The sequence below is a fragment of the Vulpes lagopus genome, chromosome 1, assembly GCF_018345385.1.
Source record: "Vulpes lagopus strain Blue_001 chromosome 1, ASM1834538v1, whole genome shotgun sequence".
NCBI classification, from domain to species: domain Eukaryota; kingdom Metazoa; phylum Chordata; class Mammalia; order Carnivora; family Canidae; genus Vulpes; species Vulpes lagopus.
The window spans coordinates 6,373,911-6,393,485 of NC_054824.1; the positions used below are offsets into that span (position 1 = coordinate 6,373,911).

General features: G+C 35.8%; 1 protein-coding gene across 1 annotated transcript in view; it reads right to left on the reverse strand.

The window, feature by feature from the left end:
• Positions 1 to 19,575, reverse strand: part of FIG4 (FIG4 phosphoinositide 5-phosphatase) — a 123,965-nt gene that overhangs the window by 92,645 nt on the left and 11,745 nt on the right. Inside the window, exons 2-5 of the mRNA XM_041769989.1 lie at positions 15,159 to 15,257; positions 13,580 to 13,703; positions 6,157 to 6,313; positions 1,883 to 1,933 (exon numbers count right to left, since the gene is read on the reverse strand). Of these exons, the coding sequence (XP_041625923.1) occupies positions 1,883 to 1,933; positions 6,157 to 6,313; positions 13,580 to 13,703; positions 15,159 to 15,257 (431 nt within the window). The remainder of the gene's footprint in view (positions 1 to 1,882; positions 1,934 to 6,156; positions 6,314 to 13,579; positions 13,704 to 15,158; positions 15,258 to 19,575) is intronic.

A 19,575-nucleotide genomic window follows, 5' to 3' on the forward strand; every position in this document is an offset into this window, starting at 1 on the left:
CTCCCAGCTATAAGATAAGTAAAATCTGGGGATCTAATGCATAGCATGGTAACTGTAATTAACATTAATGAATTACAACTTGAAACCTGTTGATAGTACATCTTGAATGTTTTTACCACACACACACACACACACACACACACACACACACACACACTCATAATTATGAGAGGGGATGATTATCCCAACAAGATTGGGGTAATCATGTCACAATACATATGTGTATCTAATCATCACACTGTACACCTTAAACCTATAGATGTTATATGTCAATGATATCTCAACAGTGGGGGGAGATGTTGATTTTTAACTTCTAAAAATCAATTTTTCCTGGTTAGAATAATTGCTTTATTCCCAGCTGAATCCAAGAATGCAGTATATCCATTTTAAAGCTTATTTATTAGACACAAAAACCTTAACTGAAATAAGCTTTCACTTATGGGATGACTTGATCCCAGAGCTCAGGATGGGGATGCAAACAAAGTTGAAATCATGGAGAAGACCATCTCTAACAGTACCCACCAAGTCTCAGTGACAACTTGCAGATGCTATAAACATAAAATTAAGCAATAAAGACAGAAAAGCAGGGGACTGAGATACACATAATGGAAATATACATTCAATAAACACTTGTGGAAGTGAAAAATCTTTCTTTAGGAGCCCTTCACTATACCACTGTTAAAATAACGAACTTCAGTTTTACATCAATGGAGACATAACTCATTCTATACAGGACACATTTTTATTTCACAGATAAATAAGGGGTTAACTGTATGAACAATTTTAGACACTTTTTAAATAATGCAAAGTACCCCATCAGTGCATAGCACCGATAGCTACAAGTCCTTGTTTAGTCTTTGGGACCTATATCCTTTTTGGTGCATGCTATTATTTTTTAAAAAATTTTATTTATTTATTTATTTATTTATTTATTTATTTATTTATTTATTCATGAGAGAAACACAGAGAGAGAGAGAGAGAGAGGCAGGCAGAGACACAGGCAGAGGGAGAAGCAGGCTCCATGGAGGAAGCCCAACGTGGGACTTGATCCCGGGTCTCCAGGATCATGCCCTGGGCTGAAGGTGGCGCTAATCTGCTGAGCCACCTGGGCTGCCCAATGTTCTCCCCTTTTAGTTTGGATATTATAGCTGACAGAATTTTCCATTTAGCATAATAACTCTGTATCTCCTAAGCCTACATATTGGTCACGTTGGTGGTGATATAATACTCTACTGTAATGCTCTGTTAGAATTTACTTGCCTGTCATTCAGTTACTGATATTTGAGTTGTCCCTACACTGGCTGGGTTACTTGTTTGGGGCTATCATAAATAGAGAAGCTATACATGCCTCTTTAGAAACAGGAATTAATATATTCTCCTAATTTATTTTTTATGATATATTTTCATAAATAATGCCACATCCCTCTTCAGGAAAACTATTAATTTATGAGACCATTAGAGGTATGTTGGTATTGTAACAATTCTTCTTATTATGAATTTTTACCTAATTTTGATAGATTATTAACTAAAACAATCTGTGAAATTGTTACAACTCTGTATTAGAAACTGATGAAAATTTCATTTTTATAATTAAAAATTACAAAATAATGCTTCATTACAATTCCACCTAAAACAAGGATAATTTTTATAATGAGAATAATTACCCTGTAATTTGTCCATTCAATATGGACCATTTGTCCATTCAAATTCAGATTTGTAAAAGGAAGAAATACCCATTATCTTTATGTGTTTAGATGAAATAATTTGATCAATAAAAAAAAATACAGGAAGTACTATTGTGTCCTCTGATTCTGTTTTTACACCCTGGAAAATAATATAACATTTAAGTGACAGACAGGAGAAAAACTAAGTTCAAACTTACCTAAAGTAAAAATTGCTAGACAGGTCCACATTTTGAAATATTCGCAGATACCTAAAAAACAAAACAAAACAAAACAAAAAACACCAAAGCATATTACATTCACACAATACTATTATTTTTTCATGGTTTAACATATACATTTATATTTGTAAATACTCTCATGAAAATTGAGGAATTCAGGGGGCTCCTGGCTGGCTTAGTTGGTAGAGCATGCAACTCATAATTTTGGGATTGAGTTTAAGCTCTATGTTGGGAATAAAGATTACTTAAAAATAAATATTAAAAAAAAAAAACCAACAACAAACACCCACCATTTGCTTCGACATGGGTGGAACTGGAGGGTATCGTGCTGAGTGAAGTAAGTCAATCGGAGAAGGACACACATCATATGGTTTCACTTATATGGGGAATATAAAAAATAGTGAAAGGGATTAAAGGGGAAAGGAGAGAAAATGAGTGGGGAAAAATTAGAGAGGGTGACAAAACATGAGAGACACCTAACTCTGGGAAATGAACAAGGGGTAGTGGAAAGGAAGGTGGGCGGGGGGGGGGGGTTGGGGTGACTGGGTGATGGGCACTGAGGAGGGCACTTGACAGGATGAGCAATGAGTGTTATGCTCTATGTTGGCAAATCAAACTCCAATTAAAAAAAAAAAAACTCTGAGGAATTCAATCCAAAACTGCAATGGGAATTTCATCTGAAGCATTTTCTAAGTCTGTTGATTGTCCCTTCAGAGACCCTTAACTTTACAGTCTGACCATTTCCTCATCCCTGATTATGCCGGAGTGGTAAAGTCATGCACTTACATGTGTGGAGCACTTAGACTTGGGGCAAGACAGAAGTAAACACTATCTTGTTTTTACAATTATATGTTCTGTAAATGCTTTGAGGTTAGAGGGAGGAGAGTAACAAAAACAAGCAAAAAAATGTTTGCAAAAACCATAATTTTCAGTTGTGAAGTTTTGCAACTGAAAAGAAAGGGCAGAGTAAAACATCTGTATATCTACACCTCAGGATTAATAAATGTTAACATTTTTTTCATATTCTTTCAACTTTCTAAAGACTTTTGATCACAAATGGGTACTGAATTTGTCAAATATATTTTCTACAAACATTAAGATGATCACAATTTTTCCCAATAATAAATATTTTAATGTACTGAACTGCTCTGGCATAATTTTCTAGTGTTGATACAACCATGCATTGCAGGGATAACCTCTACTTGTCATTATGTATGAAATGTTTAGTAGTACTGTATTTTACTTCCTTATATTTTACCAAATCTTTTTTTAAGCTCATTTATTTTTTTTTAGTAATCTCTACACCCAACATGGGGCTCAAATTCATGACCCTGAGATCAAGAGTCACATGGTCCTCCAACTGAGCAAGCTAGGCACCCCAACCAAATCTTTTTACTAAAAGAAATTATTATATTCTATAGTTTTACCTATTTAATAATGGTACTTCAGTCTATTATTAAATGTCTTAAAAGTGTCTTAAAAGTTTTACCTATTTAATAATAGTACTTCAGTCTACCATAATAAGCTTTTAATACAATTATATCTTATTCTGAAAAATGTCCACTGCTACACAGTATTAATCCTAAAATAATTTCACTCTTCAAAGAAAGTCAAATCACTATACAGAACAACATAATTTGTTTTACTATTCCTGCCTAAAGAATCATGAAGATGAGGTTTATAAATAATATAAACTTTTTCTCATCCCTTGAATTCATATGTGCTGGTCTGATTCACTTTTGTAAAAAAAACTTATTATGGTAGTTGACAAAAAATGTATTAGTTTCAGGTGTATAACATGGTGATTTGACAATTCTAAACATTACTCAATGTAATAATAATAATATATTATTATGTTTAATAATATATTTAGTATATTATATAAAATATATATTATCATATTATATTACAATCATCTGTTATAATACAACATTATCACAGTATTATTGACTATATTTCCTATGTTGTGCTTTCCAACATCATGACTTATTTACTTTATAACTGGAAGTTTGTACTTCTTAATCCCCTTCTCCTATTTTGCTTATCCCCCGACTCCTCCCGTTATGGTAACTACTAGTTTGTTCTTTATATTCATGAGTCTGTTTCTGGTTTTTGGTTTGTTTGTTATTTGTGTTGTTTTTCAGATTCCACATATAAATGAAATCATATAGTATTTGTCTTTCTCCACCTATTTCACTTAGCATAATACCTCCTAGGTCCATCCATGTCCTCATGAATTACAAGAGTTCTTTCTCTTTATGGCTAATATTCCACTGTGTGTGTGTGTGTGTATCAGTTTCTTTATCCATTCATCTACTGATGGATCCTTGGGCTGTTTACACATCTTGGCTATTGTAGATAATGCTGCAATAAACACAAGGGTGCATGTATCTTTTCAAACTAGTGTTTTTATTTTCTTTGGGAAGTACCTAATTCACTTTTAGTCAATATACTATGCCTGTCTATAAGCTATGTAAGATACAATGGTTTTTCAGTTAGTGCAAGGCAAAGACCACTTTATCTGTTAAATTCTTCTTATTTTAATCTGAAACAGATTATTTTTTAGCAACCCAACTTCCAAACATCACTGGAGTCCAAAACCTACTAAGAGGGTCTTAAGCAAGAGAGCCACATCACCTTTAAATTTGTATATCTAAAACAACACTATAAAAGTATAGAGTGTAGTTAAAATCTAAACTTAAAAACATTATAATAAGGCATGCCTGGGTGGCTCAGTCAGTTAAGCATCCATCTCCTGATTTCAGCTCAGGTTATAATCTCAGGGTCAGAGACTGAGCTCAACATTGGGCTCCACACTGGGGGTTGAGCCTGCTTGAGATTTTCTCTCCTTTTCCCTTTCTCCTCCTCTACTCTCTCTTTCTAAAAAAAAAAAAAAAATTACTAAAAAAAGAGAAACAGTAATAAGCTGCCTAACTTTGTTCCATTTTAACCTTAATGTATATAATAAACATATTTATATATTAAAATAAATTCTACTCTTTTCTCTATCAACTTATTAACAGACATTTCCCACATTCCCAAGGCTCCAATAATTTTCCTCTGGAACTTTTTAAAGATTTCAAAACTACAGAAAAATTGGAAGGAACAACAGTACAATAAATACCATTATGTCCTTCATCTGAATTCACTGTTAAATCTCTCTCCTTAAACATACACATATACATTCTCTCTCTTTAACTGTACATTTTCTTTTCCTAAACCTTTTCAGTAAGTAGCAGACATAATGCTTCAGTAAGAAGCAGACGCTTCATTCCTAAAAATATATTCACACACACACACACACACACGTTATGAAAAAACATTATCTCCTAAATAAGAATATCAATACACTTAAAATTTAATACTGATTCAATATCACCTGGTATATTATCCATATATAAAATGTTCCAGTAAAGTCCTTTATAGCTATGTATGTAAGTGTGCATACATTTTAATCTAGGATGCAACAGATATTCATGTGTTACATTTGATTGTTATGTCTGTTCTGTTTTTTTCTGTCTTTGATGACATTGAGATTTCTAAAGAGTCCAGGCCAGCTGTCTCAAGAATGTCCCACAAGATGGATTTGTCTGATTATTTCCTCATGCTTAGATTTAAGTTAAATGTTTTTAGCAAGGTATTGCCAGAGGGGAGGATGGGTGAAATGGATGAAAGGGATTAAGATGTACAAACTCTCAGTTATAAAATAAGTCACAGGGATGAAAAGTACAGCACAGGGAATATAGTTAATATTATTATAATAACATCATATGGTGACAGATGGAAACTACACTCACTGTGGTAAGCACAGCATAATAAAACAAAAACATATATATTTTTAGCAAGAAAACTACATAGGTAATCTGTGTCCTTTCCACTGCCTCATATTGAGAAGCAAATAATGTTAGTTTTGTCTCATTACTGGTGATGTGAAGTTTGAACATTTGAGTATGTATGTTTGCCATTTTTTCTTTTGTAAATAAAGAGATTCATGGAGAATATGTTGAGACTGAGCAAATATTCTGTTCCTCAATGATAATATCGCACTTAATGGCTTTAGCAGTTTTTGTTGATTTTCAACTAAATCAACTGTTATAATGGAGGTTTATAATAGACCTTGAACAAAATTATAGAATTCTGAGCTAGTATTTTACATTTTTAACATAATATCTATAATCTTTTGAGTATATTTTGTTTTCTAATTGGTCTACCATATTAAAAACAAACAAACAGTAGTTACCACCACTACGTACCGAGCTTCATCAGGATGAGTAATTCGTACAGAATCATTAGGTATATAGATCATATTTGTATCTTCAATCTTATATATTGCATGACCTCCAATATCTGCCATCTTCCTCCTTTTAGTTATTAACACAATATAGTAGCCTTCTAAAAACCTGACAAAACCTACAACAAAAAGAGACAAATATAATGTTTCCTATACTTAGTAATGCTTTTAGATACATATTTAGAAGGTAAAAGATTTTTTGACACATTTCCTATTTTATTTCTATGATTTATAGCTACAAATTTTCAGTTGTATTATAATTAATCTCTAGAAATATCTATACTGACATTTATCTCACTTAAAAATATTATTCTAAACAATTTTATTTCATTCATTCTTTTATATTTAGTCTCATTCCAAACAGGACTGAGGGGCTTTAAGCAAAACTATACACTAAGATTAGGGGAGTTGTTATTTAATAGGTACAGAGAGTTTCATTTCCCAAGATGAAAAAGTCCTAGAGATCTGTTGTGCTAGGCACATATAGTTAACACTACTGTGGTGTATACTTAAAAATGGCTAAGATTGTTAATATATACTTAAAATGAATCAATATATCTGTGAGCAACAAGTATATAAAAACAAACAGAAAACCAAATAAGTTCTCAGAAACTTACAAAACTATGCTAACATGCACTGTGAATCTCAGCGGGGGATAAGCATTAAGTATCTCCCTAGATTTGTCTGATGATAGAACTTCATCCTCTTTTTTAAAAAGAAAGTAACCATGAATAAATGTTTTGAGAACACACTTTGGAATATGCTGCTCAAAAGGAAAAACAAACTACATGAACTCTTGATTACTCATAGCAAAACCCAACTTGAGTCAGCTTTTAAAAAAGGAAATTTATATTAAGGATACTGAGGTGATCCACAACACCAAAGGGCAACAATTTCACTGGACCTCAGAAAAACACCTGGTCAAGATGCATCTCTGAACATGTACTGCATTCTTGTCTCCCTCCGTAGACTAGCCTCCTCCATAGACCAGCCTCCTCCACTTCTCCAGGTTATGTAGTGGGAAACACAACTGCTAATGGCTTTATATCCAAGAGCTTCACTGGAAAGAAACAACTTTTTTTATCAAGTTCAATTCCAGAATTCCTAGGGAAGGACCTGGATTGGCCCAACTTTGGGTTGGGTGCCTAGCCCTGTACATATCAACAGTTGCTAAGCTATAGAATCACATTGCACTGGAAGCCATTTTTACAATAACGAGGCAACTTAGATGGGGGCAAGGAGAGATGGTGCCAGATTCCAGAAAAGTGGAGGGTTTCAGCAAACAATATATCCAGTAAATTGCATATCCCTCATGCAATCTTCCACAAGCATCATTTGTGATAGTTAAGCTTTTTATTAATGTTAGAGCATTAATAAGTTATATTTTATGTCAAATCATTGGAGTGAACATGCTGTATATTGATGGTTAAAGAAAGGCCATATGTGTTAGGTTTAAAAGTACTAAGTTCTCACCAGCACGCTAACTACTCTATAATCTCGGTTAAAAACTGTTTGGTTCCCAGAAATTTGCTTTGGGAGTGAAAACTAACTCCTTTTGGGGGGTAGGGGTCACTTCCAAAACGGTAACATGAGGAGCCCAGCAGAAACTCTCACCAGTGAAACAGACTAACTGGTGAAATTGACCAAAAAAAAAAAGAAAGAAAGAAACTGAAAAATTCTGAGAATTGTCCTAATGGCAAATAGCAAATGGAGAAATATTTATTCAAGAAAAGCTACTAACCGTGGTCAGAACAGCAAGTGTGTGGTATCTGAATCATAATCCGCTTCTCTCTCATACCCCTCTCCCAGTCCAGTGTAACAAAGTACCTACTCCTGGCAGGAGTAGCCAAGAAGACAGTGCTTTCCCTCTCCTCTCACTTCTCAGTCCAAGGCCACGGTTTTTGTTCAGAAGGTACAAGCATGACCAGAATGTCTTGTCCCCTCCAGCTCTGTGTTGCTGGAACTCTACTCCCAGGCAAGCCCCACTGAGATCAGGGGCTTCCTTCTTCTCGCCAGCTCCTACTTGTAAAGTGGAGGCTCTACCCTAGCATAACTGGTCAAGAGTACTGGGTCCCCACTGCCCTCACCCTAGCTCCCTCCTAGGATGAGTCAGATACAGTCATATAGCTGACTTCTTAACAGAAACAGTGGAGGCCACAAAGCTGTGGGATAACATGTTCAAAGCACTGAGAGGAAAAAAAAAAAGATGTCAACCAAGAGTCTTATCTCTAGCATAACTATCTTTCAAAATTAACTTTCTCGTGTGCATGTGTGCATGTGTTCCTGCATACTTGCACTCTCTCTCTCTCTCTCGCAGAGTGTTATATTCTATAAAGTCTGAGCCAGTATCTTGATACTATGAATTTTTGCTCTAGAACTGACAAATACCCACTGTCTGTCTTGTTATTCTCAGATGACAAAAAAAGGAAACTGGTAATTGACTATATTAACATAAATGAACTAAAATATATAAGAGAAAGATGCCTCAAGGATTTTATGAGCCAGGCTACTGAAGAAAAAATGCCATTTAAAATCGTGAAAAATACTTGTATTTTAGAGATCCACAAAGCACAAAATGCTTTCTAAAAAAAAAAAAAAATGTTCATTTACTTCTTTCTTTGCCTTAGAAACTAGCAAAAATTCCCCCCATTAAAGATAAAGGACATAGGAATAGGGAGGAAAGGCTGATGACAGTCACATTAAAAGGAAGTTAGAAAGAAGTTATCTTTTTGGAAAGATAAAAGTAAAGCCCTCAGAAGCAGCATAAAAACACTCAAGGGCTTAAATAATAAATATTTCCAAAATGAATGAGTTTTCCTTTTATTCTTGTTATACTTACTTTTTATACAAAAAAACTCTGCAATACTTTCTCAACCTACATTCCAACTGAATTTTAATCTTCTGTTTTTTAGCTCAAGACTACTTATACCTTCTACCTTTCTCTTCATAATTTGAATAAAGGGAAGTAAATATATTGCACAAAAGAGACTCTTCTACTAGCATAAATGCCTTCAGCTTATTATAAATGAAATTATTTTCTTCTTCCTTTTTACTACCAACAGGAATTGTCACTCTCTTTTTTAAAAGGTTCTAATCAAAGATAGCCAACAATTAAAAGACTCCAGGAAGGCAAAGACATCTGCCAGGAGTTAGCCTGTTCATCACTTGAACACACTAAAATGAGAACAAGTTTTTTCATCTTCAATGCGTACTTCTGACCCCACACCAATTTTACTGAGTACTTCCAAGAAGCTAAGATGACAGTCATCAAGCAAAAGTGATTTCTCCCTCTTCAAGTACAGAAGGCTGTTTCCTTTGAAATGGACAGCAAGCAAAGTATATAAAAAAGGACAATGTAAGAGGATGTAGTGGGAGTTCTGGTGGCTGGAAAGGACCCCACTAGCCCACCAACAGGGAAGAATGCAATATCCTTGCTTCAGGGGTCACTATGCCAGCTAGTCATTATCTTAAAAGCCTTTAGGGAGAATAGCACTCTGGCAGAGAAACATGAAAAACCTCTACAAGTTATATAGGACCTTTGCACAACAGAGCCCTCGAGAACCAAAGTGACTCTCCAACACCAAATCTGAGGCTCACACTTTGTTGTTGTTGTCTTCCTTACTACCTTGGACCTGCAATCCATTTCTAAGGGTGTTGCTTTAAACAACTGAGTCCCTCACTTAGTCAGCTACAATGATATTTATTCTACATATGATATTTATTCCCCCTCAACATACTAGCAGCTTAAAAAAGTACCCTCCGACAGGTGACATAGGCAGAAAAAGGCCATAAACAAAGCTATGTACCAAAAGGGGCTGGGATGGTCACAGAGCTAAGCCTAATAAAGACTACAGGTAACCAGGGCCACTTGGGTGGCTCAGTTGGTTGAGCATTCAACTTTTGATTTCAGCTCAGGTCATGTTCCTAGGGTTGTAAGATTGAGCCCTGCATTGGGCTCTGCACTGGATGTGGAGCCTGCTTAAGATTCTCTCTCTTCCTCTCCCTCTGCCCCACCCTGCTTCTCCCTGTCTCTAAAAACAAAACAAAAACTATAGGTGACCAGCCATCAACTCCACCCATGTGCCCCAAGACCAGATAAAACAACTTTGGGAGGGATACTCATGATCCCATCCAGTGGTTTCCTAAACCTCCTGCTGGCCATCAAATAACAATGGAGCAGGTTAGAAATGTACAAGGTAGACAAATGTCCCATGTCTAGGGACCGGCAATGATCCATGAGCTTTTCATGGGTACCAAGCCCATGAAAAGAAGAGTAAATAAATTGAAAATAAGGGTTTAGAAACTTGAGAGCAATTTGAGATTGCTACAATCCAAGTGCCCAACCAATGAACTTGCCCTGAATAGGGTATAAGCTAGTTCAGGTATTACTAAGCTTGTAATTATAACATGCGATGTGTCACATGTGGTCCAGGCTACAGACTAGTTATGTACAGTAGGAGCATGTGTTGGTCTATGACATATTGGTGGAAAAAATCTGGTCCATTACTACAGATAACTTAGACTCATTGCTCTTGATTCTTACAGATGATGAACTAAATTAACCATGATAACAGTCTAAAAACAATCCAGCAAAATACCATTCACAAATTAAGCATGCTGAAAAGTGAACCGAGAAAATATTTTGGTCACAGAATAGAGGACAACCATTCTAGTTATTTCCCATATGTACTATTCTGACAATCAGACAACATTTTTCAAAGACAGGCATTTTGTATTTTGCTAGTAGGTATCCCTCATTGTTTCTAAGACAGCACTTAATAGACAATCACAGACTTTCATTTAACTCCCTATTTATTCTTCACTGATTCAAAACTTTATTTACATGGTTGGATGAGAATACATAAAATACATTTCCATAAAAATAATAAATCCTCACTTAGTACATTATTGTGTCACTTTACTAGTAGGTCAGTCTTTCAGTGACTTCATTATCCAAGGATAGTCTCAATCTTCAGAGGCCTCTCACCATAAGAGAAATAGCTACCACAACACTTAAGAATGTCCTCCAGAAGAAACAAGATACCTTCAGCTCTCACCAAGGTTTATTAGTACTTGTGTATACAATAAATACCTGGTTATAAACCTGCTTATCAATTGACAAAAATCAAACTACTGGTTTTAGAAGTTTAGTTATCAATAGATTTAAAATGAGGCAAAGAATACTGCTAAAAGCAACTATGCCAAGAACAATGAAGGATGACTAAAGAACCATAAAAACAAAACAGTACAGCAGTCTAGAGGCCATTTAATGTAAAGGCAAACTGCCCAATACAACTCCAGAATACCCAAGGGCAGCTATTTTTAAACAGCTCAATAACTGATCTTCACTTCGTTACTCTTAATCATCAAGGAAGGTTCAATTTTGGATAATAAACCCTGGCTAATGAGGCATTCAATATAATATAACATACACCTTAGGAAATTTCTACTTTAAAAAGTTATAATAAAGTATCAGCATTTAAAGAAAAAAGTTTAACTTAATAACCTAATAATAATGAAATTAAAACTTGCTAAATTTAAGACACATTGCATTTCTAGGTTTTTTTTTTCTTTAATTTAAAATATATGAAACACTTAAGGTAGAACTTAATGCTTACAGAATTTATGGAATTTAAACACATGAATTCGCTTGACATACATCCACAAACACTTATCTATAAATATATCTATATATATTTATAACCTCTATTGAGTTAACCTCTATTGAGGTTATAAATATATAAGCTCAATATACTTGTCAAGACTGAGCAGAAAATGTAGTAAAGGGGCCATTCCTGAGAAGAGACTAAACACATCTACAACTCTTGACCTTCCCTGACGAACACCTAGACATAAAATGGACCTAAAGGGATTATACTGGAGAGTTATGAGAGCACATTGAGAAAAACTTCAAATACTGCAGAATATGAATATAACCAAAGTTTCAACAAATATGGAGTCATAGAATAGAAAGTGCTGATTAGAAAAATGTAAGAATTTGAAACTAAGCCCATATTAATTTTGTTAACATCTATAGATACCAATCACTTGGTTGACATTGCATACAGTTTGGCAGGTTTAAAATGTACAAAGATAAAATTGTTAAATCTCTTTAAAACATTTCAGGCTCAAAAATAAGCCTCTGCCAACAGAGAAGCAGAGATACAATTGCCCTCTGCTTGAATGCCAAGGCCCCATGTGATCTGGCCCCACTCAACTACATGCCAACATTCCAGGAACCATGGACGTCTTCATGCCTGTGCCTCTGCTGTCATCCCTTCGGGGGTTCTCTCACACCTTCCTCACATCCATCCAAATCTTATTCTATTCTACCTCTTATACAATCTCCACCCCACTTAACTTACCACTGCACACCTTGGCTCTTAACCGCAATCACGGAGTTATCTCGTGTGTATTTGTGTCTGTCCCTTATCCTAGTGTAGTCAGCCTAAGACTCTCAGGGACAGATCCATAGTACAGCAAGGACAGGTTGATTAACTCACTGCAAAGAGAGATGGTGTACACACCAGAACTGTAGGGCATCTCAGTACTGTCCCAAAGATGGACAACAGAATCCTTAAAAGACAAAACCATGTCTGTATTTGTTTGTGAATAAACAAAGTAAAAGAGTCATTATTAGATTGAGGGAAGGATGGAATTTAAGTAAAATTTAAGTAGAGAGGTTCAAATCAAAGCAGAACTGTATATAAAGTGATCAACGTCAAATCTGGACTCTGAAGCTGACTCAGGGTCCCATTTACTTTGAAAACAATAAAGTTAGCATAGCTAGAAACCCATTATCTGAAGCCCTCCATGTGGGTCGTAAGTCTAGATTGCTTCTCTGTGTGAAAGTTATTTTAGTCATCCAGGTAAGAGGGGGATGTTTTCTCTCACTGATATAATTTTAAGCAGCAAAGTTTCTAATAGTCTATTATAATTCTAGAGAATGAAGTTTTTCAGTGGGTAAGAAAGCAGTAGCCAAAGAAGAGGATTGTGATACTTTATGCTGTTAGCATTTCCTTGGAAGAAATCCCTGTTCACTGTTAAATCAGTTATACCAGTATCTGTTTTCCAGTTGATAAATGGCAGGGCAGATGTTTATAGTCCAAGCTAATTTTTTACTTTTTCATTCTTCAACAAGCTAGACAACAGGCTTCTTAGAGGCCAAAAACTACTTTTATATTTATTCATAGCCTCTATGAAACTGAGCGGCACATACCAAATGCTATATAAAGACGACCTGATATCTGACTGACGGATAATGAAATTTAAACAATCAAAACCACAGATAATGGGTTATAATTATAAAACCACATAAAACAATTTTTTAGTAGTCTATATAGGAAAAAAAAAGAGATATAGTAAGAAGGAGGTACATTTCTTACCTACAACACCAAAAGCTGAAACAGCTCGAAATAACCCAGCAGATCCTTTCTGTCCCATCTTTGTTCTATTTCCTAGATCCAAGCGGCCAAGAAGTTCTCTCACTTCTTGTTGAGTATATACATGCTAAAAATAAGCAAATTTAATCTGTGAGGTTGTGCCTATTCTTAGGTTATTTATTGCCTGTAAGAATCACTAGTTATTTCGTAGAAAAGTACATAATAGTGCATAACTAAGCTATAATTTTAAAAAGCCAATAAATTCTTTAACATTAATTATGGTGGATATTTGATCACATATTGCTATAACAAAAAATTGTACCAAAACCTTATCTTCTGGGGCACCTGGGTGGCACAGTCAGTTAAGCATCCAATTCTTGGTTTTGGCTCAGGTCATGATCTCACAGGGGTTGTGGGGTAGAGCCCTGTGTCGGGCTCTGCACTCAGTGTAGAGTCTGCTTCTGATTCTTTTTCCTTCCCCTTAGCCCCTCCCCACTCACTCGTGCTCTAACAAATAAATAAACTCTTAAAAAAAAAGAACTTATCTTCGAACCATACATTTAAAGGGTCATAGGAAAATTTCAAGAAATCTGTGAACTCCTTAAAACCAGGTGCAAAGTTTTGATTGTACATACCCATGTGTATTTTTATGAGGCCCACAGCTTTTCTTAGCTTCTCAAAGAAATCCCTAATCAACTGCTCCCATCCCCAAAGAAAACCAAGAATCAAACATTATATTAATAAAAACTCCCAGAAAGGGAGGAGAATGAAGACCAACATTACTCATGAGTGCTGGAAATCACAATATACAATTTATCCAAAATTATTATAACATAGAAAATAGTTTGGTGAAGAACCTAGTGAAAATGGGTTGCAAGCTGTAGCCACCAACATATTTGAGAAACCAGCTATTGACATGGATTCAAAATATTCACAGATGGAACTTCAATACAAAGGATAAGTTAAGTTCTCTCATTTGAAAAATTAAAATTAACTATTCAATACCACCATGCCATATTTCACTTCTGACTAACAGTCTCATGTTTTTGTGCTACCTGAATGAAGTTTATATTCCTGCTCTGGATAATATAACATCTAGATAAGAATAGCTTAACATTTTTCTCATGCATATAGCAAGTCACCAGAAAATCACCTAGAGGTGATTTTTAGCAGCCTAATAAAAAGTCAGCAGCACAGATCCTCCCTGACTTCTTGTAGCTTCATATTAAAGCACAGTAATAAATAACCTCTTCAGTGTATGCAATATTAAAAATTAGATTAAATCCTTAAAATACCACTTCTTTAAGAAAATACACTCATTATCTTATCCAAAGAGTGTGCTTTGTGAAACAAATCAAAATGAAGGACAACATGTAGTTGCAGCATTCTTTGTAACATCTGTAATTCCTAGAAACCAGATTAGAGATTTAAATTCCAGCCAACCATGAAAAATAATTGTAATTGTTGGATGCCTAATTAAAAGAGAAAAAAAAATACCAATAAAAGCTGTGAGGATATTTCATATCCTTTAAACAACAGGTACAAAAGTCACAGTTTGTATTCAGGTTTCCAGGATACTTACCCTATCATCAATTATGACCAAATCTTTTGGTTCTGTTCTATCAATCTTTAAAACACGATATTTTGTTTCTGCATGATTGCTCCCAACTAGAAAGTATCTCTAGAAATGAAAAGAAAAGTCATTAGTTTTTTTAAGACATTTTTCCTTATACACATTTTATAACCACTTTGGTTTCTGAAATTAAATACTGTAATAAGGTCAGGTTACATTTGCAAAGAAATATTTCTGTCAAATGTAACTGGCAGATTAAAGAAAGGCTGCTTCTAAAAGGTCAATTTTAAAATTGAAATATTCTTAGTGATGGCATGATAAACATCGGTCTGGAATCTGAAATGTACCAAGTAACCCAGGTCAGATTAATTTAATTATACTATATAGAGATTAACCTAATTCCAAACTAGAGACTAAGGTTTAAATTTTGCCAGGAAGAAGCAACTCTAGTAAGAATCATAAAGCTCAACATATAATCAAGAATGCTTGGACAATTATAGCAATGAAAATACTGAAATTTTATCAAATAAATCTTTATAAATTTTCTGTAAAACATTGAAAATGACTTTTATATAGCAATAAAAACCCCAAAGTCCTATAAAAAGATTTAAATGAGTGTTAGTTTCCCAAATGGCTTTTTATAGATAAGCTACAGGAAATAATTAATATTCTTTCTTTCCTGAATACTCCCGTGGTGCATTATACCTGACCGCATTAGTCTTCTTAAACACTAAGAATAAAATTAATAATTAAAATATTTTTTTAAATCGTAAATTTAAAGAAAGTGTTTTTAAGAAAACTCAAACAAGGTGGGTAATTTTTAAGAAAATAAGTAAAACCCAATAGGAAAAACACAAAAAGATATTTTGCTCTAAAAATGTCCTTGAAAGTGGCACACTTTTTTTTGACATAGTAAAAATTGAGAAAACATTGCTAGACTCAACTGGCATCTTACCATCTTATGGGTCAGATAACGTTCTGATACACAAAACAATTTAATAACAAGTAAGATCCTCTAGATTAATGGCCAAACAGAAATATATAGACCATGGGAATTAAGAGCAGGAAAGGTTAATGTGTGGTACTACAGGTACATAAAATGTCAGAGGAATCAGGACTTGAATTGAGCTTTAAAGGATGGGTAAGGGCAGCCCAGGTGGCTCAGCGGTTTAGCGCTGCCTTCAACCCAGGGTGTGATCCTGGAGACCGGGGATCGAGTCCCATGTCGGGCTCCCTGCATGGAGCCTGCTTCTCCCTCTGCCTGTGTCTGCCTCTCTCTCTCTCTGTGTCTCTCATGAATAAATAAATAAAATCTTTAAAAAAAAAAATAAAGGATGGGCTAGATTTTTAAAAGTAGGATTTTAGTGTCTATCAGAATATGAGCTTGGTTACATTGTTGTAACTTGGTTTTATTGATGTAACACTAGATCTGCAGAAATAGGTGGAGTTTTTGTTATTAAGTATACATCCATTTACAAAAGTCTGATCTAGACTTCCAGGCTGTACAGAACAAAACTCTACTTTAAAAGATGATTGGTTCTGGGGGCATATGCCCCAGTCCCTGCACCACCCTGCTAATGCCTGGACGGGGGGGGGGGGGGGTGTCTTTAATTACTAAACATGAATTCAATTAAAAGATGACTGATTACCCCAATCTTAAGAGGAAAGCTAGTCAAACAAATGGAACCCCTTATCTCCTAGGAGGGTTACGGTCTAAATGACACTGTCAGTGATAATGAGGTAGAACTAGAGCAATGTTAATAAAAATTAGTAAACTAACTGGAGACACCCAGTGATGAGGACTTGCACTGGTGGAGCAGTCAGAAGGGTAAGGACAATGAGAAGGAGATCAAAGATGCTCAGCCTGGCCTCAGCTAATCCCTGTCCCTGAGACCTTGCCCCTCACTGAATGGAGGGGGGGTGGTAATCAATTTAATAAAATTAACTTTTTTAGGGTGGTTTGTAAACTATACATGTTTGTTAGTAGAGAAGGGAGTCACCTTTTTGAGGACTTGAGGAAAACAGTCCCCACTAGAGGAAAGAGCAAGCGCAAAGACCTGAAAGGGAAGCAGTTTGGGGAGTTTTTTAGAGAAATGAGGTTGAGCGAGAAAATGCTCATAGAAAACCTAACACAATGAATGGTGTTCAACACAAAGAAGGCACTCAATGACTGTTAGTTCCTTTTCTCCCCTTTACTTTTTGAGATATTAGTGAATCTATGCCATTGCATTTAGAGATAGAAAAACAGAGGAGGGGGGAAAGAGTCCTCTGGAGAAAGAAAAACAGATATTGGACCAGAATGGAGCCAGAATGGGAGAATGCACAAATCTATTAGTCATCAGTCTTTGTCCTCAGGAGAGAAGAGCATGCAAATTAACAACCATGAATAGTGTGCTGTAACAGACGGATGAACCGGATGATGACAACACAGGAAGGGCAGGTCATTGTGGGGAGGGTCAGAGCAAGTGATCCAGAGGATGGTGTCCTGACGCTGAGTTTGGCCTTGAAGGACCTCTCAAAAGAACTCCATGTACAGAGCTAAGATAAGATGATTGATACCCACCATGTCCACCTGCAACAATCCTCTCTCACCACCTGCTCCTTCCCAAAGCACGTATATCTATAGCACTTACTTCTGAAGGCCTTATCTAAATTTATTTAGGACATGTTTGCCCCCTTCACTTAATTATAAGCCCTGGGGAGACTAGGGCTGACTCCCTATCCTCTGTGGTTGTTACCTCTGTTCTGATAGCACAGTCAGGTTCCATAGGCATTGGGTAAAGTATTAGGTAAAAGAACACTACCTACTGGGGTCCCTGGGTGGCTCAGCGGTTTAGCACCTGCCTTCAGCCCAGGGCGCGATCCTATGGTCCTGGCATTGAGTCCCACATCGGGCTCCCTGCATGGAGCCTGCTTCTCCCTCCGCCTGTGTCTCTGCCTCTCTCTCTGTGTCTCTCATGAATAAATAAATAAAATCTTTTTTTAAAAAAGAACACTACCTACCACAAACGAATCATTTAATTTTCCAGGTAACTTTCTACAAGGTTTACACAAACCCATCTTCTTTGGGTAAGTCAATCTCTCAGTAAGGAAGCACATCATAGCTTTAAGGGAGGTAAAATTCCAGAATGAAATTCCTAAAATTTTAATAGATCCTAGGAAATGTAAAGAGTAATTGCAATAGGACTGTGAATTGGCAGTTTGTCATTAAGACAGATGAAACTCCTAAGTGCTAGTGGGCAAATGCCTTAATGGCCTTTAGAACACCCACATGGGAGGGCAGATCTACATCTCCCATATCCAGACTCTTCCAAAGACTCCTTGAAGCAGAGGAACCAACAGCCAAAATTCGCAGAATTTACAAACAGATCTGAGTGGGGAAAAAGAAACAGGGAGCAGTATATCTTTCCACATTCTCTCTTCTAAAGTGGTCCAAGAATCCTAAAAATGTTTTGTGCAGAGAAAAGCGACCTCATGTGGAGCCTGTTAATGTGAGAAAGAAAACCACTGCTCCCTCATTTGCCTTGCTGTGGAGAGAATCACTTGTCTGCACTGCCCTCTTGTGGGCAGCTAAGCCATCAACTTTTACACCAATTTTTTTTTTTTTTTTTTTTTTTTAAGAGCATAATCCAATTACTTTTGTTTCAGCCTGGTGGTACCACTTACTGATTTAGGGATGGACTGCAGGGAATCAGGTGTGAGGGGAAAGACTTCTGGTTACACCATTCCCAAAGAGATCAAGTGAGAACTTCTGAGACCAGAGCTCAGAGGAGAGATCTTAAGAGTGTGTCAGCAGCACATACATGGCCTTTAAAGTCATAGGACTGGATTAAACCTAGTACGGAGAGTGAAAATAGAGATGGAGCCCCAAAGAAAACTAGCCTGAAGCACTCTTTATAAAATTATTCAGAGGCTGGATACAGAGAAAGAACTAGCTTAGAAGACTGAGAAAAAAGGCCAGTGTTTTGGGGAAAAAAACAAACAAACCAGGACAGCATGATTCATCAAAGCAAAGGGAGGGGATCATTTGGAAAAGGAGGGAGCAGTCACATCATTATCAAATGCTGCTGAGATTGGCACAGCAGCTCTGGAAAACAGTATAGAGGTTCCTCAAAAAGTTAAAAATAGAGCTACCCCATGACCCAGCAATTGCACTACTAGGCATTTATCCAAAGGATACAAACATAGTGATTTGAAGGGATATATGCACCCCAATGTTTATAGCAGCAATGTCCACAATAGCCAAGATATGGAAAGGGCCTCGATGTCCATTGACAGATGAATGGATAAAGATGTGGTGTATATATATATATATATATATATATATATATACACACATACATATATATAATGGAATATACATATATATACATATATATAATGGAATATACATATATACATATATATGCATACAAATATATATATA